General features: G+C 48.7%; 1 protein-coding gene across 2 annotated transcripts in view; it reads right to left on the reverse strand.

Moving 5' to 3' along the window:
- LOC144133559 (xaa-Arg dipeptidase-like) overlaps positions 1–20,419 on the reverse strand; it is a 36,888-nt gene extending 16,469 nt beyond the window's left edge. The window contains exons 1-7 of one of the 2 annotated variants that reach the window (XM_077666733.1): positions 19,580–20,419; positions 12,693–12,838; positions 10,787–10,936; positions 10,158–10,299; positions 9,284–9,526; positions 5,919–6,215; positions 1,528–2,025 (exon numbers count right to left, since the gene is read on the reverse strand). In XM_077666733.1, coding sequence (XP_077522859.1) covers positions 1,997–2,025; positions 5,919–6,215; positions 9,284–9,526; positions 10,158–10,299; positions 10,787–10,936; positions 12,693–12,838; positions 19,580–19,811 — 1,239 coding nt within the window. In that variant the 5' untranslated portion in view covers positions 19,812–20,419 and the 3' untranslated portion in view covers positions 1,528–1,996. Of the gene's footprint in view, positions 1–1,527; positions 2,026–5,918; positions 6,216–9,283; positions 9,527–10,157; positions 10,300–10,786; positions 10,937–12,692; positions 12,839–19,579 lie in introns of those variants that run through there. The other variant, XM_077666735.1, reaches the window with a different exon arrangement.
- Positions 20,420–23,119: the final 2,700 nt, after the last annotated feature.

Consider the following 23,119-nt stretch of genomic DNA (forward strand, 5'->3'; position numbering starts at 1 on the left):
TTAAGAACCTTGATCTTGTTGGATGGGTACAATGACTCTGCTTTCACTGCTGCTGCTGTTTCTACGTTTAAAGAGAGCCTCCAACCTCTAGTTTTAAAATTTGAAGCTCCTGAAAATGATAGTACATGCTTTCTAGACCTCGCCAGTCGTTTCTCAACACATCATGTGTTCTGGTGCTATGAGCCCAGAGTTAAAAAAAACCTTCTCCCCAATGATTCTGCTTATTCCAAAGTAGTGAAAAGGGGAATCATCAGCCTGTGCTTTAAGAATGTCATTCAGCAGTCATGCCATCACCTTCAAACCCATAGTCTTCAAATTCAAGTCTCGCGCCTTGCAGCTGCTGGATACCAACAATTGTCTGTCGTGGCCTGTAGTATGCTGAAGAAGCATCAGGGAAGGCAGTCTGATCAACGAGACAACAACAATAAGAAGGCAGTCGTCTTTCCGTACATGCATGGTGTTAGCCACAATCTGAAGAAAATCGCAAGCAGGATTGGCGCGGAAATTTTGTTTTCTGCACCTGTAAAAGCTCGGTAGACTGTGCGCGAAGGTAAATTCCGAAGAGGTATCACCTAAGCGCTGCCCAATAAAACAGCTTAAACCCTTTGTAAAATGTGAGGTAGGGTTTGTGAAAAGTATTCCCTTGTCTTACGGCAAAGAATATATCGGACAAACTGGAAGATGTTTTAACGAACGCTTGCTTGAGCGTCATAATGACGTGCAAAAAGTTTCCATAAAAGGCCACATTGCTGCGCACTGCAGAGGGTGCAAAGACTGTACTCCCAAGTTTTCCGATGCACGTGTCGTTAGTAAGCATATAGAAAAGGGCACCAGAGAAATAGTTTAAGCCTTCCTAATCAAAAAAAAAATAGACGAGGAATGTGTGAGCCCCCCCCCCCCCCCCCCCCCCCCCCCCCCCCCCCTCTGTATCTTTGACAAAAAAAGAGAGTTTGTGTGTTTGGCCGAGAGTGCGAATTGATATCGATACAGCTATCGTGACAGTCATGCGTGTGTTTTGCTTGCTTTTTTCCTTGCACCCTGCTATAAAAGGCGAGCTCGTGCAATAAACCAAAGCTGCAGTAAGCGCCTTGTCCGCGTTCGTTATTCGTTCGTCCTGCGCCATCTTCGAGGCAGAGCCCCACGATCGAAAATGCGCAGCCGCGTGGCGAGCATTTATGGCTGCCTGCGAGCGGCCAAGTTTTACTCCGTGTAATTTGTTCACAAAGCGAGCGTCTTCTTGAGCTATCTGGGAAGTGCCTAAAGTTTCTAAAAAAGCTCCTAAAAATCCATAATCACCATCATCATCATCAAAACTCTTTAAAAAATCGGAGCGATGCGAACGTGCGCCTAGTCGAGACGACTGCTTGCAGCGCCACCCTCTAAGAGCTTTTCATGTGAGCAGTGGGTGAATGTTCGGGCCTTTTTAGACGCCAGCACACTTTCTTACGAGTTAAACCTTTTTTTCTAGGCCAATTTTTTCTTTAGGTTAGGTAAGAGTTACGCTTAATAACGTACTAAGCGGTAACGACAGGAACTGAGAGGTTTATTTTGCTTAGCTAAGAAAACCCATAAACATAATGGCTTGATTATGTGACGTGTAGGGAAAGGGAAGGAACCTAGGGGGAACTAAAACACCTTCTAGAAGTTGGGAAGTTTCTAAGTACTACATTTTAGCCATGGCCGTGCAGCAGAGCCTGCGTTTCATGCTCCTTACAGACTCGAAAACAACCCTGATCGACTCAACCAACATGGCTGCTTGCAACCGGGCGCGGTAGCAAGGCGTATCTTGGGAGACGGTTCAATATGCTCGTTTCTTACGGTGGTGTTCACCACAGTTCAAAACTTAAGCGAGGCGCGCATCTTCAGTGATTCGTCGTTTTTCGCTGTCTCCCTCGAAATGAAGGCGTTTCCTGTAGATACTTTCAGGTTTTTTCCAAAGGCAGCTGCCCTGCTGGAAACTGCAGGCCTTCCTGAAGGCACCATCCGGACGCAGTCTCTAGGCGACCAGAGCTGTGGTTTGACAGCCTGAAAGAAAAATAGCGATTTGAGAATATTACGGCAGCCACGAAACAAACGGGGGGGGGGGGGGGGGGGGGGGCATGCTCACGCGCCTTGCAATTTATACTGAATGCAACAATAGGTCATGCTCGGGCATCTTGGACGTCTGCTTGCTACCGCCGTCTACGGCCGCCAGGTACGTGGCACGAAAACAGCTTAGAACTGGCCAATCTTAACTGGAAAAAAGCGGAAACAAATATTCCAGAATGCACGTCCGCAAGGATAGCCCACATTCCAATCAAGCTAATTAATGAACTTAGCCCAAGAGGCAAGAAAACGCTAATAAAAGCATTTGAGGCAGCCATAACAAATAAGCGAATTCCTCACAGCTGGAAAGAGAGTAAAATGAATTAGATTTATAAAAGGAAACGCGATAAGATTAACATAAAGTCCTTCCGACCAATTACGATAACATCGGTTATATACTGCCTGGCGATGCAGGCGGTGAAAATAAAAATGCAGTTATGGGTAGAAAGTAATAGAAAACTCAGAGAACTTCAGAATGGGTACAGAAGGGTTAGTCACTCAGATGATAACCTGTTTGTGCTTACCCATTGCATAGAAATAGCTAAGGCGGAAAACAGACCTCTGTATTTAGCCTTCCTGGACATAAGCGGTACATACGACAATGTGAACAGGGAACTCCTGTGGAACGTATAAAAGGTGAAGGTGTCGGTCATGAGGTAATTAATTTATACAGGAAATATATCGGGAAAGTGAAGCTGAAATAACATGGGAAGGAATTAAGAGTACAACTGTCCAGGTACACAAAGGAATAAGGCAAGGTTGTCCTCTATCACCGCTGCTAGTCATGCTTTATTCGATAAGTATGGAAAGAAGGCTACAAGGAAGCAATCTAGGTTATGATCTCTCGTACACATTAGGCGGAAAGGTTGTTTAACAACGACTACCGGGTTTAATGTATGCGGACGATATTGTACAGTTAGCAGCTTTCCAGGAAGATTTGAAAACCCTGGTTAATTGCTGTGGGGACGAAGGAGACAGTCTAGGTTTCTGTTTTAAAGCAACTGAGACAGGTGTGATGATTTTCAATGATGCAACTGATCAGGTGCTCACAATACAAGGCCCTAAAATACCCCGAGTGGCCGAATACAGATATCTCGGGGTGTGTGTAAACGAAAGGCAGATGTACACGGAAAAGCACGAGCAGTCTCTCATAGCAAAAGGGCGAAGATATGCCGGAATAACGAAACATAGGGAATTATGGGGGTACAACAAATATGAAGTGGGAGAGGTATTTTGAAAGGAATAATGGTGCCGGGGCTTACTTTCGGGAATGAGATTCTGTGCATAAGTTAAGAGCAGAAGTTCAGTCGAGATTAGAAGTAAGTCAGAACTGTTGGAAGAGTAGCACTAGGTGCCCACGGAAAAACCACAAACGAGGCACTATAGTGGGATATGGGCTGGGCATCGTTCGAAGCACGGGAAGCTCAGAGTAAAATACTATACGGAAAACGCCTGAATAAATTGGACGATAACAGGTATGCAGCTAAGGTATTTAAATACCTATACAGAAAGAGAGTTGGCTCACACTGGCGGGAAAGAACTAAAAAGCTAACCAGTAAGTATGCCAGACACGAGGACAGGGAAAGAAAGAGCATTAAGCGAGAGGTTAAAAACGCGGAAGGTAAAACTTGGATAGATTCAGAGAAAAAGAAGCATAGTGTAGAACAATATCGATACTGGAAAAAGCAGACAGGAAGGAAGCGTTTTATGATAACTTAGGAGACAGTGCCCTACTGTGGGAAACTAGGTCAGAGTGTCTTAGAACATGCAGCTATAAAAAGAAATTTAAAGATGACACATGTGCTGTGCGTGGTAAATCTGCAGAAACAATATAACACCTCATACTAAAATGTGATGGTATCCATCCCGATGTCGATGCATACACAGACACTCTTCCCAAGGCCCTAGGGTTTAGAGATAACAATGGTTATGTAAATAAATCTGCAGTGGAAATTAGCAAAAAGCGATTGGAAGATTGGTGGTTCAAAAGCAGAGGGGTGACATAAGGTTAAAAGTGTAGGAGGACGTATTTTAAAAAATGACAAATTTTAATAACGTACAACGCAGTTAAACAAAGATAAAGGGAACAAAAGCTGAGCATGGCGGCAACTGCCATCACCCCGTTTCAAAGGGGACGCTCCTACCTTCCATACATCCATCCATCCATCGTCCGCCAGATCGTTCTCATATGCCTTCACAAATCTAATCCGCAAAGGCTCATCCTAAAGCAATCTCTACAGGCTGGGTGGCCAGGATCGATCATATCCAATCCCGTGTGTCTTCCTTCTGCCCGTGTCCAAGTTCGCGCTGTTCTTCAGGAAAATATCCAGTCCCCCACACCGCAGTTTGCATCCGCTGTTCCACGAAGGCCGCCAGCAAGCACGGGCAAAATACGTCCGGAACTAATGCGGCCAAGACCCAGGGGTCAACTACGTCGACGCCGCAAAGCCAGAGGTCTGGTACGCGGTGGTGGCTGTAACCTATCAGGCTTCGAAACGTTGCGTTTTTGACAGAAAAAAAAGAGTTTTTGGTTGTAGACGTATCAGAGTTTCTTATAAGCATTGGATCCGAACACCACCGCTATCATATTGCCCTCTTAAGGAGCAACTGAACCACTTTATTGAGAATTCCGAGCCATTTAAGGGTTCAACTCTATAAAGACTCTAAATAAAGCTTGCAAAGTGCTTTTGCGCTAGCGTTTATAATAGTGACGTAGTCGACAATTAAAGTTTAGGCTTCTCCTCAAAGCACTGGAGAAGTGCAGAGGAGCTTGGTGTGACGTCACGTAAGGTAAGATTTAAAATTTCCGCTGCCGTCAAACACACGCTGCCGTGCCTCGTTGGATACCGTCATACAACGCTTGGCATCATTAGCCTTCGGTGGCGTTTGTTTGTTTTTTTTTCTTGAAAAATAGCGTTTATGCGTTGCAAATGCACCGGTACCTTCGATGACATCATGATGCGCCCCGCCCCGTCTTGACGCTGTGAGCTGCGGAGAAGCTTGAAGGCCATCGTGATTTTAATGTGCAATTACGTTAACATTTCAAATACTAGCCCGAAATGAGCTTGCACGCTTTACCTTCAAGTTTCACACATTCGACCCTTTTAAACTCGTCGATTTCTAAAACCCATGCAGTTACCTTTAATTGTCACTTAAGCGGTCCTATAATTTTTCTCAGCACCCCTGTATCTTATTCAAGGCTCCTTAAGGGACAGAATTGTTGGGACATTGGTCTATAACAGCTACGTATGTTGTCAATGTCCGTTTTCTGAAAGAGAAAGGCTTTCCAGGGTAGCTTACGATAGTGCTACTTGGATGATGTTGTTCTGGGAAGCCAGCTTGAACATATTCGTGACAAGAGAACAAGACGATACCGACAGAAAGATGCAACATGTCATTGTCATTGGCGCTGTGCCAAAAGTGTGTTCCTATTTCTGCCTTTCTGTCTGTCTCCTTGTTATCCATCAAGAATACATGCAAGCTGGCTACCGAAGAAAACATGACTGTATTAGTGGTTTTTCAGGCAAGGAAATGACTCAGTATCTCTCTCACATCTCGGCGGACACCTGAACCACGCCTTAAGGGAAGGGATCAAGGAGGGAGTGAGAATAGAAAGTAAGAAAGAGGTGCCGTAGTGGATGGCTCCGGAATAATTTCGACCACCTGGCGATTTTTAACGTGCACTGACATCGCATAGCACATGGGCGCCTTTGTGTTTCGCCTCCATCGAAACGCGACCGCCGCTTCCGGGTTCGAACACGGGTGCTGCGGCTCAGTAGCCGAGCGCCCCAGCCACTGAGCCACCATGACGGGTGAATCATCACTGTCCTCACCTTCACGGCTGCGTGCCTTCTTCCAGTCGGCAAGCTCCGCCTTCGCTTGGAACACCAGCGCCGGGTCGGTGAACAGGTCGAGTGCCGTGAGCGCCAGCATCTTCGCCACGCGCAGCGTCGGCGGCTGTGCCTCGGACGAGTTGGAAGCCTGGGCGAACGCCGGCGTGTGGTTCTTGCCGCTGGCTAGGATGCGGTACATGGGGTGGATGGTGGGCACCTCGTACGACACGTTGCCGGCGTCCGTAGACGCTCCGCAGGGTTCTATGAACGACAGGTCGTCGTCGGTGAACTCGACGCCTGCGTTGAAATCAATGTGCCTGAATATGCTGCAGCTGACATCGAATTTTTCTTGGAGCCTCAATGTTCCACGGCGCGCAAAGACAGCCCACTGCTGCTCCTGTAGTCAACACGGCACAGAGATACCACTTCACGTTGCGCGTTGTCTCTTCCTTCGTTCTTCCCTTTATATCACCCCGTTATCGCCCCTCATTCAATGTAGCGAGGGGAAAACATGTGGTTAACGTACTGCCTGTCATTCTTTATCTGCGTTCTATCTCTCTCAAATCTCCAACAGCCCGAGCGAACAAGCTAACGTCACTGCAAACACTGCAAACGTGGCACCAATGGGGGCGCATGCGGACGTCGCACCTGATGACACGAACTGCAAGCTTCCTTGCTCTTCCTTTCGCTGCGGGGCGACATCAGTGCAGGTTGAGGCACCTCGGGCGACCGGAGTGTACCCGGAGCCCTCCACCACGGAGCCTCTTTCTCTCTCCTTCTTGCACTCCCTTCCCTCACGACTGATTCGGCTGTCCAGCAAGAAGTGACACAAGCGCGGCTTTTCTCTCCTCAAAGCCATTTTCTTTTTTTTGCTGTGGCAGCGAAAGAACTAAAGGTTAAGTACGAACCACATTTAAGTGTCCTTGCACGTGCTTAAATGGCATTCAATTACTGATTAGCTGAAAATGAACTAAAAGTTGAAGCGCAATGAAACCACGCGACAAATGCACAGAACAAACTGGCTTTTCATCCTCAGGATGGCGCGAGCATTCAAAGGGCTGCAACGTGATGCGAAGTTCGTGCGCTTCGCGCACCGTAAAGGGCTTCGAGCTGCTTAAAGCGTCGGCGACACTGATGACTCCGATTTCCTGTTCATTCATCCTTCAAGGTAATGGCGCGCAGGCACGGTTGGAGGTCAGTCTAATAAAGTAACCTGATCCAGCTACAATTTACAGCTACGAATACCGAGGCCATGCATCGAAGGAAAAAATGTTCAAGAGCGGTTATGTTAGCATGAGTCGGATAATATTTATTATATTGACCAACCCAAACACTGTATTTGGCAGCCTCGATCTCCTTATCTATACTGCCACGGATTTTGAGAACACGAAGCGGGATGTGGTGCGGGCATGCAGAGCACTGGGCCCGCAGCCATTAAATCATGCCATCACCATCCGTCGTGTCGTTCCCTTCATCGGCTTGCCGTCACGTAACAATATCGAGCTGCCGACCGTCAACAGACGTGTCGCAGCGCGGTTAACATTCCAAATTCAATCGCCTATGAAACAAGGGTATGTCACACACTGTGTTAATTACACTGCGGCTGCAGTGTAGCGAATCACCTAGTCAATCATGCGTGACACACAGTATCAGATTCCCCATACAGCCGCAAAATAAAGTTTCTTTCCCAAAAACCAAAATTACACTCAGAAAGGCTACATGCGGCGCGACTTTCACTCATGGAAGTTTGTGCGCTTTCAGAAATAAGCAGTGCAGTCATAAAGCCGTTCGATCAGAGCCCTCTCAGACACACAATGCAGGCAGGTTCCGGCACAGTCGTATTGTGTCCTCCGCTATTCAGCCACTAAGTTCAGAATAAGAATTCTCTTGACCAAGTGTTACTTGATGCTGTGTGGTTCCTTTAAAATCATACCGTTCCAGGCGGTAATACGAGTGAAATGCTTTTAGTTTCCATTCCCTGCAAATTCAGGCGAAATATCGTCCGGAAACTGGATCCAATATGAAGCCGAACTTACCCCAAATTTTTTTTAACTTTACGCCAGAGTGATAGCCATTAGAAAAATAATTCCCACCCTATACCCTTGAACGGTATTCGAACCAGCCCTGGCGCGAATATAGCAGCTTCGTTTACTGATGCCTCGTGGCGTATTCCAACCGAGTATCCCCTGCAGCTTTCCGTATCCGTGACGATATCCGTCGCAGTCCAATGAGAACTCGGAATCTGAATCCAGATCGCCCATTGAAACACGCTCACTGGTTTTGCGGAGCCAGAAAATTTGCTCCGGATCGCCGATTGGAATACGTCGTTAGACCACTGGGCCTCCGGTCGATCAGCTTGCGCTGTTTCATTCACAGGCTCGTACGGCCAGAGGAGCCACACGAGACGGTGAAGAGCACAAGTTGATTGACCGGGCCAGGCTGGAACGGAAGGGCAGAGGGCTTTGGGCCTATGGACTTTATGAAGGGCCTTTCCGGTAAGGTTTTCAGCTGTTCTAATACAGTTTATTCCGTCTCTCAGCCATCGACGCAGCCTCTCGCTCTGTGCGCTATAACTGGTAGTGCCAGGCGCTACGCGTTCTCACGTCGTCGTCTTTATTTCTCATTCGTTCGTTCTGCGCTTCCAAATGCTTGGCGGCCGTGCAGGTTAACCCGGTTGAATCAAGAGATAGAATGCTCGGCAATATGCGACCCATGACACGTTTATGTAGTCGCACACCAGGGCGAGAAGGCGGCCGATTGCGTCGCTAAGCCCGACGAAGAGCGGGAGAGCCCTACGGCTCGTCAAACAGCGAAAGCAGCGACCGAGGACTGCTGAGCTGCTGCCCACCACGATCAGCACAGAGGCTAACGCGTCGGCACGTAAACCACCGAAAGCGGCAAAGGAGGGCTACCGCGCTGTCCAGCTCAGAAAAGCGGCTGACAGCGGAGGCACCTTAAAACCAGCCAGAGGCCACGCGCTCCGCCTAGATCGGAGGACAGAATCGAGCGAAGACATGGCCAACGCGCTGTGCGGTTACACCATCTACGAGCCATTCTGAAGATGTCCTACTTCTTTCCTGCTATGCATTTACTGCTTGCACTTACTCTTGACATAAAGGTAAGCCACCATATTGTTTTTTTTTTAGTTCTGCCCTTTAAATTTTCCGCTCTCACTCACATAATACCTGCTTGGTCGTGATCAAGAGACGCAGAACTTTTATTTGCTTCCTTAACAGTAGGGAGTGAGAGCTCAGTAGAAAGGGACACGACGATGTCAGTAAGGCCTAATTTGCCCCGAATCTGTACTCCGTGCTTGTAATCGAAGGAATAAATATGCTTCGCAAAACGTAAAGGGAAAGACTTGCCGAAAGCTATCCCGTGTTTCCTGTAAGTTTTTGTCAGAGCCATGTTGTGGATGACGTCCTTGTAGATCAGGCTTCTCTCCGTCGTCATGGTGCAGCCTGTGGCTTGCGCCGCGGCCGAGAAGCATCCCTCGAGCCTGGTGACCAGCTCGCTGAGATCATCCAGCGTCTCTCCTCGGACGTGGTACAATATGGCGCTTGTGTCGGCAATGACGCTGGAATATTTACCCGATTCTGTAAAGATACCTGCAACGAGTAACGCGCAAATACCAGTGGGCTCCTAACTTGCAGGGACTTGCAGCAGTTCAAACAAACGTAGGGGTATCACCAACAAGGATTGTTTTGATTTCTGAGAAGTACACCGCTTTTTAACATGGTCCACCTCTCCAGCGGGGGTGCAAATGCACCGCCAGTACATCTGGCTTCAATTCCGTGGTAGAAAAAGGAGGATGGCCGTTGAGCGATGCCAACGGTGCACTGCATCGATAGCCTCTTCGACTGACCATTGCTATATAAATAAGTTCCTTCGCCTTTGAATTGGGAACCAGGCATAAGTACGACTGCGCAACGTCCTCTCTTTATCATGGAAGGTAATGAAGAAATGTCGTCTTCATTCTTCTTCGACAGTACTTCATCGCTCGTGGAACTGCAGTCATGGACGCTAGAAAGCATCACAGAGAAAAGTGGTGCGCTCCTGGGAAGCAAGTCATTCCAATCACTCACCTGAATGCAACGTCTTTACACTCTCTCAGTTACGTTCCAGCCCAGGAACAACATTCTCTCCTGCAACTGAGGTGCTCGAGGCGGACAAATTTATTAGCTGAGCGTACCGAGGCCGTGTTTGCTCTAATAAGCAGCAACTGGCCACCGCACGCACCATGGACTCGGCAAGCGGGCTTCATCTGCTGTCGGAAGAGGGACACATTGACGTAGGAGGCTACGGCAGCGTCCAAGGCGTTCACGCCTTCCCAGGGACACGCGCCTGCGTGCGCCGCCTTGCCTCGGTACCGCACGGTGATCTGCGAATACAGTGTAAACGACTACCAATTACAGAGCCTCGATTTCTGATCGCATAACGGTTGCCGTAGCACTCTCACGACGATATCTGAGAACCACATCGACCATGACTGTACCTACTTTACGGATATAAGTATATTGAAGGTCCTAATGCACACCTCTTTTTGCAAACTATAAATCGTAAATAAAACTGCTCGTTTTTCGGTCTCTTCTAGACTGAATCAACGGCAACGTCATAATGGCATAACCTCAGGAGCCAGAATTAATTATTAATCAAAAGACTGCAGACCTGGACCACGGTCGCTCTTCACGGCTGACCACTGGGAACAGAGTCTCGGCATACTACAGTTAAAAAACCTCAAGGCAAACTCCGAGTAAAGTTCTGCACTCAACTGTCGCAGTAAACAATGTCAGCCTTGACTAAGATGCGCTAAGAGCAACGCAAGAGAAAAGGTCCTCTTGTAGTGGAGGCGGTGGACGGCAACAAACCTTTTGCGAAGCGTTGAAGCCAGCCCTTAGGGAGTCCTGGTGTATTGGGTGAACCATCACGGCGACGTCGACGCCTGTGAACGCCCCCTTCTGCAGCAGCAGTTCCTTGCCGCCGTGACTCTCTTCCGCTGGTGTGCCGAGAACGACAAGCTGCGAGAATAAAAACGATTGCTACACACTGGTCGTCTGGTAGGACAAGTGACAAAATAAAAAAGTATGCAGAGACGCTTAACACTGCTTACGTGTGAGAAGGCGTGAGCCCGCCCGCTCACTTTGTGAACGCTGTCCCCGACGCTGTGGCGCGATGCAACACGATGCCACGCAGCTGGCAAATCTACATCTGCACCGCTCTACGCCGCCGCGCCCCTTCTGATGAGCGCGCTAACTTCGCGAAGGCAGTCGCTGCCCTACCGCGATTGCGCTCCGCCTTAAGAATATGACGGGACAGCTAATGGGTACATATATGCAGAATTGGTATTTCTACTTGACATTCACAGATCCTTGGGAGTCCTCGTACTACTACTGGCTCAGTGGTGCAGCGGTTAAGCGGTGCGCCACTGCCTTGTGGTGATGGGTGCTCCCGCCGGTGGGGCTTGTGCCCCCCAGTTTGCTCTTCCCGATCAACCTCGCGCGACCAATCATTCATTTAGCCGCCACCTGCCAGGTCATCTTTTATGGGTACCATCAGACGTCGGTCGAAACACACACACACAGATGGGGTTTCGCTCAATGGGGCAAGAAAGACGTTCGCGTTAAAACAGTTGATGAACCATGCTGACAGAGCAACACATAAGCCGCAGTAATACCGTAAACAAAAAAAACATGCGGAAACTACACTCAAGTTTTGACTGGAATAACTATGGGCGGATACCGAAGCGATCCGGTGAAAAACACGATCTTTCCTCACCAAGTTAATTTCATAGCAAAATCAACGAATAGTGCAGAGCATCGATTGTACAATATTGACTGCGGACGCTAATAAGCAATCAAACATTTAAATATATACAGTTTTATTGCCTTCTAATCATCAGTGTTCCGTCAAACACTGCGATCATCACCATCACTAGCCACTACCGTGTACACAGCAGAACCAATGCCTATATGAAGAGCCCGGAAATTCTCCTGCCCCATGTACGCCTTATCGCTACCGAGCCCCCAAGAATGCAGTATATACTCACTGAAACCCTCCTCTAGTTATACCTGCCTTCTGTTTATACTCGGCAGGAGTCGAAATACCTTTTTGGCAACGCTGCTTTTGTTATTTTAAATGAGATATCGAGCCCATAACTTCGGCGCACCAACCTCCACCTCTGGAATGATAAATAATGAGCTGAGAGCAAAATTTTAGGGCGGTGGCGCTACTAGGTGCACTTTCAGATTTCGGCAAATGGATTAAAGCAGGATTAAAGGACGCTCGAGGTGCAGCAAGTGGGTTATGACTAAGTATCAGGCGCTTGTAGCATAACAAACGGAGATGAGGTGTTCCAAGTATGATAAATGGAGTAAAAGACGATTAGAGTATGATAAATAGGGTAAAGAGCTGTCACACAGCCGCGCCAAAAACCATAATTCACTCCATTCACTGCCAGCTCTGTGCCCTGGGACACCCTAGCGTTCGCGGTCTAAAGCTGCCTGCGTTCGCTCTCCCCTATAACGGCGCTCTAACGGCCGTCGTTACTCCGTTTTTCGCTGTTTCGGTCCTTGACGTTCATCGTAGAATCAAACAGAGCAGTAAAAATATAGGTAATTTTGGTCCTTTTTGGCAGAACACTTTGGAATGTAAAGGGTTAAAATTAGCAGAGATCTGTGGCCGTAGCCATGGATGGTGACAACCACTCGAAGCGGTCACTTCCCAGCGCAGGGGAATGACCTCGACAGTCAGTGATAATAATGATGTTCACCAAACCTTGCCCTTGGCTGCCGCGGTGGTCTTCATAGCTTCCATGGCGGCGATGGCAGCACCCAGCGAAGCTTCGGCGATCAGGTTGTGGCCGCAGGCATGGCCCACGTCCGGAAGCGCGTCGTACTCTGCCATCAGAGCGACGGTGGGACCTGGATGCGAAAGGGAGAGAGCCAACTTGGAAACGCAAAGAGACGAGATCAGATTCAATAAGCAGCACAAGTTAATGACATATGCAAAAAAACTGTTTCGTTGCGCCAAAAGATGAGTCTTCTTTCTGTCTTCTTCGGAACTGCCTTAGCCATGCAGGACCGAAAAATTCTAGATTTAAGTAACAGAAAGCCGGGCCAGAAAATCATGATAGTCTTCCGTTTACCCTTCTCAAAGAAGCCCAGCCGAAATGCGGCTTATGGCGTTTGCCGGCGCTAGAAAGAGGGACAGCATTCGTGCGAGCATTCTGAGGAAGGCTGAAGATGCTGGCGGGAGCAACACGCACCTGGACCTGCGGGAGAGGGGAACGAAGAATAGGGAGGCTTTCCCAGACTGGCTGCACACTGCGATCAGAAGCTGCATTAGGAAATACTAAACAAAACTTTTTTGGATCTTGCCTACTCCTGCAGAGGACTCACTTCGCGGGATTTGAGTGCTCTGCTGCGTCATAACTGCTAGAAAGGTTGTTAGAAGTCTTTAAATACATATTCATCGAGCTGAAGGCTGCCAAATACAAATCATCGTTTGAAAATTGTTCTATCTTCAATATCTCAGCAAGATTCTTTCAAATTTTTGGCAAGACTTGCTGTCTCCAAGGCAAAAAAAGTGCCCCGGTCATCGTTGATGGCAGAAAATTGACGCTTGTATGTCTTTAATCTAATCTCCCTTGAGGCAGGACGCAAAGGGAAAACCCTGAAAGCATGTACGACTGCGGTAACCGTAAAATAACCCTAAAAATCGGCCACCAAAAATGAAAAATAGTTGTGTAAAACTGTCATAAAATAAAGTAGGCATACGTTATCAATTATTACTACTATCAGTCGTTTACACAGTAAGCCAGAGCATCGAAATATTTTCAACAACTTTTTACTGTTTCTTTTATGCTTGCAACACGCTGCAAATACGGACCGGAATAATTTCAGCATTCATGACTAAAAGACAATTGCACCCACCCTCCAGGTTAACGTTCATCCCCAGTGCTCTTAACTGGGCCAGCTGGTCAATCATTTGAAAATCAGACGAGGACCAGAGAAGACGAGCAAACCTGACGCTAGACACTGTTGTCCTTGTGTCATTTAGCCAGTCAAGGTATACTTGGAATGGCGTCAACCTATCCGCGCGCGCAGAGAAAAGCAGCTCTAAAAACCACTGTCGTATTTTTCCAACTGTTCGGCAGCAACAGCCCCTTCCAAAACTAACAACAACAAAAAAAGATAGGTCGTCAGTTACAAAAACAGCTGTCTGTGCTGGCTTTATTGTCAATCTAGGACATAACGAGGGCTCCACTTCGGTTCAGGTGAGATTTCATACGGACACTGAGTTCGACGTACTGGAAATGGAAGCGCGTGCGTCTACCTAAATTTTTATGAGCGCAAGGCTGTCGTCAAGTTTTACGTCGCACTGTTTAGCGGCTATGTCGCTTGGCTGCAGAGCCGAAGGTTGTGGGGTAGAATCCCAGCCATGGCGGCCGCATTCCGATGGAGGCGACATGAAAAAAAAAAAACGAAGCTCCCGTGTGCTGTGCTTTTTATAGAACTTAAACAGACACTGGGTACTAAGCGATGTTCGTCTCGATCGACAGAATACGGTGTTCTAACGACAATGGGTGACTTCAGCTCGAAGGCGCGAAGGCTGTGCTTTAGAAGTGTTAATCAACCTCGCTGGTATTTCCTCTCCAAGAGCTAATACGTTGGTGTGTCTGTGTTGGCAATACAGTTCTATTGTTCGCGTTTCGCTTGTTGCTGATAGTGCATGTAAGAGTTTGTACTGTTTGTTGTTAAACTTGAAGGCTACTCGACATCCTTCACACCTATGATAGCAGTGAACAAATTCTGCCCGGCAGAGCCGCGTAAACTATGACGATTCGCATAGTGTCCAGCATTAAATGCCACCGCCAATATTACGTGATTAAACTAGATGCATGTGCCCCTTTATGAGGCTAGTAACGTTGCTATTGGGGCTAAGTGCATGTTAGTGCGCTGTACCGCGCAAACCGATTCTTAAAAATCGAGAGAAAAATTAAGAGAAGAATATTATATGTGACACGTCCGTCTGTGGGCCGGGATACAATAGCACTGAATATCACGAGCGCCTAACTATCTGGCTTCCTCCTTGCCTGGCAGTGTTTACTTGGCGAGTATTAATAGATATTGATAGTCACATGGATAGGAACTCAATGCATTTCTTTTGGAACACCATTTTAATATGGACGGTTTTCCTTCGGTATCTGTACAGCAAATATCCCAAAATTACGTTTTGCGTAAGAGTGAGGTCACTGTTCGATAGTTACAGTGCTAAAGTCATCTTAATCCTTTCAAAGCTCCTTGCGCAAGCCTAACCACACTCATGAGCAGTCTTTTGCGGTGTCTTCGCAGCGACTAATTCGCAGATTACACTTCAACGCAACAAAATATAATTGCACAAGCTCCTGAATTTTGACACTCCTGTCACACGACCAAATTTAGTCATATTTAACGAGTGACATTCGCGTTTAGTCATTCGCTCAGCGTCACACGACACAATTCGCTAAAATTGTCTGCAAAAGCACTCGCCTCGGTGTGAGTTCGGCCGACTCGCTCCTCTCGGCTGAAGCACTCTGTGCACTGTGCACGTGAACAGTCAGCTTTGCTGTGCGAGGAAAATTCCTGTACAATGCCGACCGCACAGCTCCCAGATGCGGGCACAGTACCGACAAAGCCTCGCCGACTGGAGGCGATGCAGAGGAGCAAACTGCACCGTCGACGAGAGAAGGCTCCCAAACGCACCTAGGAGAACGGCCACTGCCGTCCAGTTATAAACCCTGCATAGTGATCAACCATGCGCACGGTTAAATGTGGCACAGTGCGCCGCATTGCTCAACCGTGGTTGCTTTCCACTTGGGTAGAACTGTACCTGCGCCTGCGTTCCTGACGTACGAACAGCTGACTAATTGAAGACACGTATGTTTTCCAACAACCTTTGCGTAACCCACGTGGATGTGGTCCGTGCAGTTGCGAATCCCTCTCTTGGGACCTGAAGAGGGTTTGGGCTTTATAAAGCTACCGGCCCTGCTCGAAGAGGTGCTCTCTCCTTATTTGAAAACTATATGATTCCATATTTCTCACTGCTGTACAAAATCTCATCGCCATCTGTGTAAAGCTGCGGGCTCCTCGAAGCAAGAGCACCTGTTCATCGGCTGCTCATATGACCCGCTTGCTGAATCAAAGCCCAAGTCCGCAACAATGCGCTGATAGTGCGCTATAGGACGCAAGTGTGCTCATAAGGGGAACATGTTAGGCTTATGCTAAAGCCATTGTATTTGTAAGTTTATCTCCTAAAATGTTGCCGCACGAGCCGCTGAAAAGGGTGGCATACAGTACTAGAGTTGTAGTTTTGGCTTGTTGTGTGGCTAGAGGAGGGAGCAGTGCGAACAGAGGACGACGAACACAGAAGCTAACAGCACAGACGCCCAACTACCAAGAGTCTATTGAGAGCGACGAGCAGGTTTTTAAATGCGAGCCAGTACCCACGTGACACTAGAAAACCATTAACAGCACACAAAGCAAGGAAATGTTCATATAAAAAAACCACCCATCGATAGCCTATCAAAAGTTTGGCCAAGAATTCAACACTCGGCAAATTTGTTGGTATAGTTCAGCGCCTGTCCTGTTAGCTTCTGTGTTTGTCTCGTCTTTTCACGCTAACAGTGCAAGCTCTTTTTTATAGTCCGACTTTCATGGTTGTGCCCTGCTTTAGTAGGTACTCTTATACCTTGTAAGATCCCGCGGTTGCGCTTCCTGCAACCTTTAACGCGACAGCGAGCTCGTGTCGCAGAATATCCGGCGTCGTTGACCATGAGCAAAAAATGTACGAAAAATCACCGGAGAAGCAAGCTAGGAACCACCTAGGTCCAGTGACGTTGTGGCGTCATCACAATCTGCCCACCGTATAGTGAGAAAACTGCCCGCCGTGGCAGGCGACAGTTAAATTAATGATTGACCACTCGGCCAGAGCCACCTAGTCCGCACGAGGCCCACCGGTGGCAGCACGTGCCATCATAGTGCAGTGGCGCATTGCCTAACCGCTGCACCACTGCGCCAGGAGTGGTAAATAAGGACTCCCAGGGATCTATGAATGTAAAGTGGAGAATGGCCAATTTCCCATGTATCGGTATTGGCCCATGGCGGAGCTTAAGTGTCCCCTCCAATTTTTTTTTTTCAGCTGCTACACAAATGTTTGTTTACAGCTTGTTGTTTTTCTGTCTTTTTCAAGAACGTAGTTTCGTCATGAAAAGCAAACGGGCCTGCACGGACCCGACCGAATGAGCATCGGGCCGGGCCGGTCATTAGAAATTGAGAGCGGGCTGCGTTCGGGCCCGAACCGAAGTGGCAGCGAGTAGGGCCTGGACCTTCCAGATATACCGACGTACCTGCGCAGACATATAGCACAGAGTATAAAGTTATGTTTTGTAGCTTTCCTCGAATATAAACCTTGCATTGTGCCGACTAAGCATTCCAGTTCAGCGGTTGTGCTAGTTCTAGAGCCCTTAACCAGAATCGCTTTCTCGTTCTACATTCACAGCCCCCAGGTTCCTTCATTTTTGGCTCATAGGAGGCGTGGGCCCGACATTGTTTCTTGAAAGAACATTCGCAACTTTCTGATTAGACCAGCAGTTTTAAAAAACTGAAAGTGACGGTGGGGGACACTGCTCAATGTGTTTTACTTATTTCCTTTTTGTAAATAAAGATGACCAGCTTATGTGAAGTAGTTTTATGTATGCCGCCAAATGGGAGGCCTTTCAGTGCCTGTGCTGTGCACTGTTAAAACGTTCTCCGGGGCCGAACACGAGACAGACCCTGAAGACAGCTTCGGAGGTTTGCATGGTGCCGATCGCCGAACGCGCAGGGCTAGCCTTTGATGTCTCTGTCTCAATCACAGATTGATTCAATGCCAGAAAAGCGGAGGCTTGAAATTAAATACAATAACACATAGTCATGGCATGTTCTTTGATTGTTGGCAGATTGTAATTCAGACTCTGCTGAGCCATTCTGTGGAAAGGAAGACGCCTCCTCGCTCCCGCGTGTTGCGTGTCCTGCTCGTATCATTCGATGCCGACCGAGTAGTCCCGGGGCGAATCTCGGGTGGGCAAGACCTCCATCCCCCCCACAATTTATGCCACTGCGAGTGACTGCTGAGACTCCTGGCCTGCTGTTTCCAACCGGGCCTCGCATCACGGGGACTGTGGAAAATTTTAGGTCGGGAGATGTGGAAACTCACCAGGCGGTCATCCCCTGGAGTTGAGCTTCGCCGCACAACCATCTCGAAACATCATTTTTCCATTATCTACTCGAGCTAGCAATGAATGGAGCCTGTGCCGACGTGGAGAGCGCCACGTACTTGTGAGTAGCACACCGGCACAAGAGTAAAGGCCTTGAAAGGTCTTGGCCTCGAGTAGCTTGAAGCGCCCGGACGACTGCTCGCGGCTCCGCGTTTCGCCAGCGAAATGCAGCGTCCGGCATCGGAGCACCGGTGTCGCCCAGCCCGAGCCCGATCGATTCGCCCCTTATGCTTACACGAGTCGGACATCATTGACTCTAGCCTCGTCTGCCGCTAGCCGACATTTGTTGTTTCAGCCGCAATAAATGCGGTCTGTGTCAGCGCTTGATGAAATGAACGGCGGCGCAACAAGGACACTAACAAGAAAGGGACCCCATGTGCGCACACTACAGACAGTTGGTAGTGTGCGCATGCGGTGTTCCTTTCTTGTTAGTGTCCTTGTTGCGCCACCGTTCATTTCATCGTGCACTAACTCGCCCCTCAGGCCGTTATTCTGTGTCAGCACTTCGTCGTATTCTGTTGTTCTCAGGAGCGCGGCCCGCCGTGATAGGCTTGCGCGCTGTTACGCTTGCGATCACACACAGGGTAGGATGGCCGCTAGACTCTTCAACTGCGGGAGAGTGGAGAATACTTTTTTTATGGCTTTGTTTGGGTTTAACGTCCCAAAGCGACTCAGGTTATGAGAGACGCCGTAGTGAAGGGCTCTAAAAATATCGACCACCTGGGGTTCTGTAACGTGCACTGACATCGCACAGTACACGGGTATCTAGAATTTCGCCTCCATCAGAATTCGACCGCCGCGGCCGGGATCGAACCCGCGTCTTTCGGGTCAGCAGCCGAGCGCCATAGCCACTGAGCCAGCAAGGTGACTTGTGTGGAGAATACGCGTTCACATACATTCCTCTTCAAAATTCACGACCCCACAACGTGTGGGGTCGGAGATCGCGTTTCGCCGAGAAGGCGCACCCACAGCTACTGCCTCACCCAATGGCGACGCACGTGAAGCGCTTCTGGCGAAAGCCTTACGCAATCCGAAGTTCAGTAAAGGTTTAGGCTGAGCATTTGAACTATAGGCATGCATGTTCTTTTAAAGATTTCACCCCTCTCAATATCGACACCGATATCGGACATCGTCCTTGTTTAATCCGTCGTCGCACCAAGCACCAATAATCCCGCGCCGTGTTTTCTGTATCTTGGTTTGCTGACTCCTTGGCTACGCCGAAACGGGAGAGAGAGCTGCTCTACATTCGCTCCGGTAGACAACGATCTTCCGAGCCGACATCGGCGTTGACGCGCCAGCTATATTGCCGTGTGCGGACCTATTTCGAGCTGAAAGAATGAAAAGCAAGCCATGCAGTACGTCTCACCGTCGGCTCCCCCCGGAGCGACGAACTCCGCCCTGAACGCGGTGTCCAATACGTAGTTTCTCCGCACCTCGAAGCCCCGCTGCTCCAGGAACTCGCAGAGCGCGTCGTGGGCCTTGGCCTCCTGGAGGGCCAACTCCGGATGCTCCCAGAGGAAGCGACTCAGCTTCCAGAGCTCCTCGGCGTGGCTCTCCACCACACTGTCCACCAGGGCAGTGAGATCCTCGACAGACATGACCACTGATCTGATGCTTCAATGAAAATCTCCACAATTAGGGGTCGCAGAATCAAAAGATGAGTTAAAACCAAAAACTTGCTTCAGGTGTTCCTTGAAAACTCTTGAGGAGGCTTGTTTGTTGATCGTTATATGTCTACAAAAACACGTTCCACGCTGTTGGCCTTTCTGTCTGTTGTGGTCTCTTGCCCCAGTCGTCGTTCGGTCTACGTGCTTGTGAAACTGGCAGTAAAGACACCCATTCGCTACACGCTACGCAGTCGCTTACTCCGCCCGCTCTACAGTGCTATGCAGTCGATGTTTGTCCACTGAGAGAGCTGCTCGAGAAAACAAATAAAGTTCGTGAATCCACGTCCTTACTGCCTTCGCCTCTCCTCTCTAAGACCCTTTATATTAGTTGGCACACGGCCCTGCTCCGCGCACCTGCGTTTCCAATTGAAAACAACCTCGTCAGCCGGAAACGGAAAGGCTGTCATGACCGCATTGCACAAAGGTCTGTTACAACCATGAAGAATAGAGTTTCACACGCGTTCTGCGCTCGTCGTTATATGCAGCTAATAAACGTCGACAAGCTATACTGGTTGAAGCTAGTAGCTTGGCGGACCGCGCTCCAGTGTCGTTTAAGAGGCGTAAAAGGATTCTCAAAAGTGATAAACGATCATTCCCACATTTAAACATTGTTCATTTCCACGCACAGAGACTATTATAGAACGACGTGCATTTTGAAGAGGCATATTAACAGTTTCGACGCACTTCAAACAGCAGCAGTTAAATAGTGCAGGCTGAGCGAAATTCTAAGAAAGCTAGCCAATGATTGTTTTGCCGACTGAAAACTTCGATAGATCGAAAACCTGTTCAAAAGAGTAGTGATACAGATATTTTATTGCGAAAGGTTATTGACAGCTCACTTTTTGCACCCTCAGGCCACGCCTGGAGGCAGAAAAGGCACCTGCAATACAAGTAATTCTCATGTGAGGGGTTAGGGCGCTCGGCTACTAATCCGCGGTACTAAGGTTCGAACCCGACCACGGCGGCCGCGTTTCGATGGAGACGAAACGACGCAAAAGGCGCCCGTGTGCTGCCCCCGCCGCGGTGGCCGAGGGGTTATGGCGCTCGGCTACTGATCCGGAGTACCCGGTTTCGAACGCTGAAGTGTAGGTTGGGGTTCTTGGCAGCTGCAACATTTGTCCGAGTAGAGGTTGGGGAAGAGCAAGTGTTTGTGACATAAGTTAGGATACGTGTGAGTCTGAAGTTGACGCCATGCCACCCGCCGGAGCAGTTGACTGGCCGCGGGAGCTTCTCGACGTCTCAAAGAACGTAACCAGCAGCAGTCTCTCAACAGAATTACGCAAATGCGGGCGACAGAGGAGGGCATGAAAAAGTAAAGGACTCGCCAACTTTCACGCGCGACTGTAGTTTCTCTGCTGCGTTCACGACGGTGGAATGTAGTCATTGAGCGAGTTTACGCACTCTGCTCAGAAGGTGCTTCTAAGTATACTTTGTGCTCGTCATCATCACCAATAGCAGCAGCAGCAGCGAGGTTGGGCCCCAATAAGAGTTGTTTCTAAAACGGTTGAGGTCACTAAGAGACACCTGTCCCATTGCCCAATCAGCTCTTTCCTGCGCTATCTACTGGGCACCCTGTCCCGTCAAACTTTCTGTCCTCGTTATATACCTATACTCAAAGCACAGCACAACAGAGGCACGGGCGAGGGAACCTATAGCTTCCTGATCTCATCTCTCTAATTATCTTGTCTTGTTCGCCGTGAGTTGAAGGTTTAGGCTTGCGACCATACTCGCCCTGCCCTTTCTCACCTCATCACCACATACGAGCCTCTGGCACCCTCCTCCCCTTCGTACTCAATCTGCTACTCTAAAAGACCGCCGGTTACACGTTTGTTCTGCGCATCGCCGCATTTTATTTCATTTGAAAGCATCAGCTCGCATTTGCCTCTCTCTCAGAGTCGCACCAGGCTGTCCAGGTTTTTCCAAGCATTACCATGATATGAATTGAAAGGAAATAAGCCGGAAGGCGTGCTCGGCCACGGTGCCTGGCATCGGAGGCAATGCGCATGCATTTATGCACGCTATGTACCCGCGTAGACCATGGCGCAGCTGTAGATGAAAACCTGCCTTTCCTGTACAGCTGCTGCTGCTGCTGTGTGCAGAAAGCTGCGCGTGCGATGCCGCTCCTCGAGACGCTTGCACCAGCATGTGCAGGCTCTCTGCAGCAACCTGTGAGTGCTCCCACTGCAATGCCACAAAAGAGCACACACGACAGAATGCAGTGTGTGCCCCTGTTAAGTGAAAAACAAATACATGAAGTATCCACACGAGGGCGTAGCCAACGTCATAGCAAGACAAATACAAGTCAAAGAGCTCAAAGAGGACCCGCGGACAAATAAACACAGCGCGCAAATCGGGCAGCCAAGGTTGTCCCTGGAAAACATGACAGCTATGCGCGAAGCGAGTGGCGGTTGAAGATCGAAGGCCATTTTCCAGGTATCCATTTTTTTATCGTCTCTGACGGAACGGGAGCACCCGCGCTACGTAAACAGCGGAAAGAAGCTTGACTGCGAGCTTTCCTGAAGTTTCACGCGCGGTGACCGCGGGACACGGCGGCCGATTTGGTGCGTGCGGTGTCTCCCGCTGCAGCTCCTGTTCGTCAGTTTCGTTGCGCATCGAGTTTTAGTCAGGGTGAAAGACTTAAGTAACATTGCGTGTAGAGCACTAAATACACAAAGAAAATATATAAGCGACAGTATTTAAAGCCTTTATGTATTCAGCTTAGATTACAAGCAAAAGAAGGACCCCAATTTGAACGCGTTCAGTGAGCCAGACTTGGTGACAATGTTCCCGTGCGCATTTCAGCACCGGGGATTTCTTTTAAAGCACCAACGGCGAACAGTAATTCGGATGGCATAAGTTATGCTCAAGCCTTGACGAAAAGCTTTTTCAACAGCCACCACTTAACCCTATAAGTATGTTTTTTTAGAAAAGAAAAGCATCGGTTTCTTGCACGATTCAATATGCGAGCAAAGCTTGAAATCAGGAGTTGTTGGGTGCACACTAAATTCGGAGTGTGAACAAAACTTCACGGAGACGTGGAGACGTGTCTCCGCAGCTACTGCCGGCAGCTACTAGCATTTGTGGCACCGTAGTAGGAGCACTTTAGGCTTTCTTTCAAGCTACAATTATAGGTTTTCTTTCAACCCACAGGTACTGCCGCTAAAAAGACGTCTCAGGTCGGGCTTGTTCACAATTTATGGCAGTCAGAATCACTGTCCATTGGTGGTGCTCCAAAAGAA

This window comes from Amblyomma americanum, chromosome 5 (genome assembly GCF_052857255.1).
Source record: "Amblyomma americanum isolate KBUSLIRL-KWMA chromosome 5, ASM5285725v1, whole genome shotgun sequence".
NCBI classification, from domain to species: Eukaryota; Metazoa; Arthropoda; class Arachnida; order Ixodida; family Ixodidae; genus Amblyomma; species Amblyomma americanum.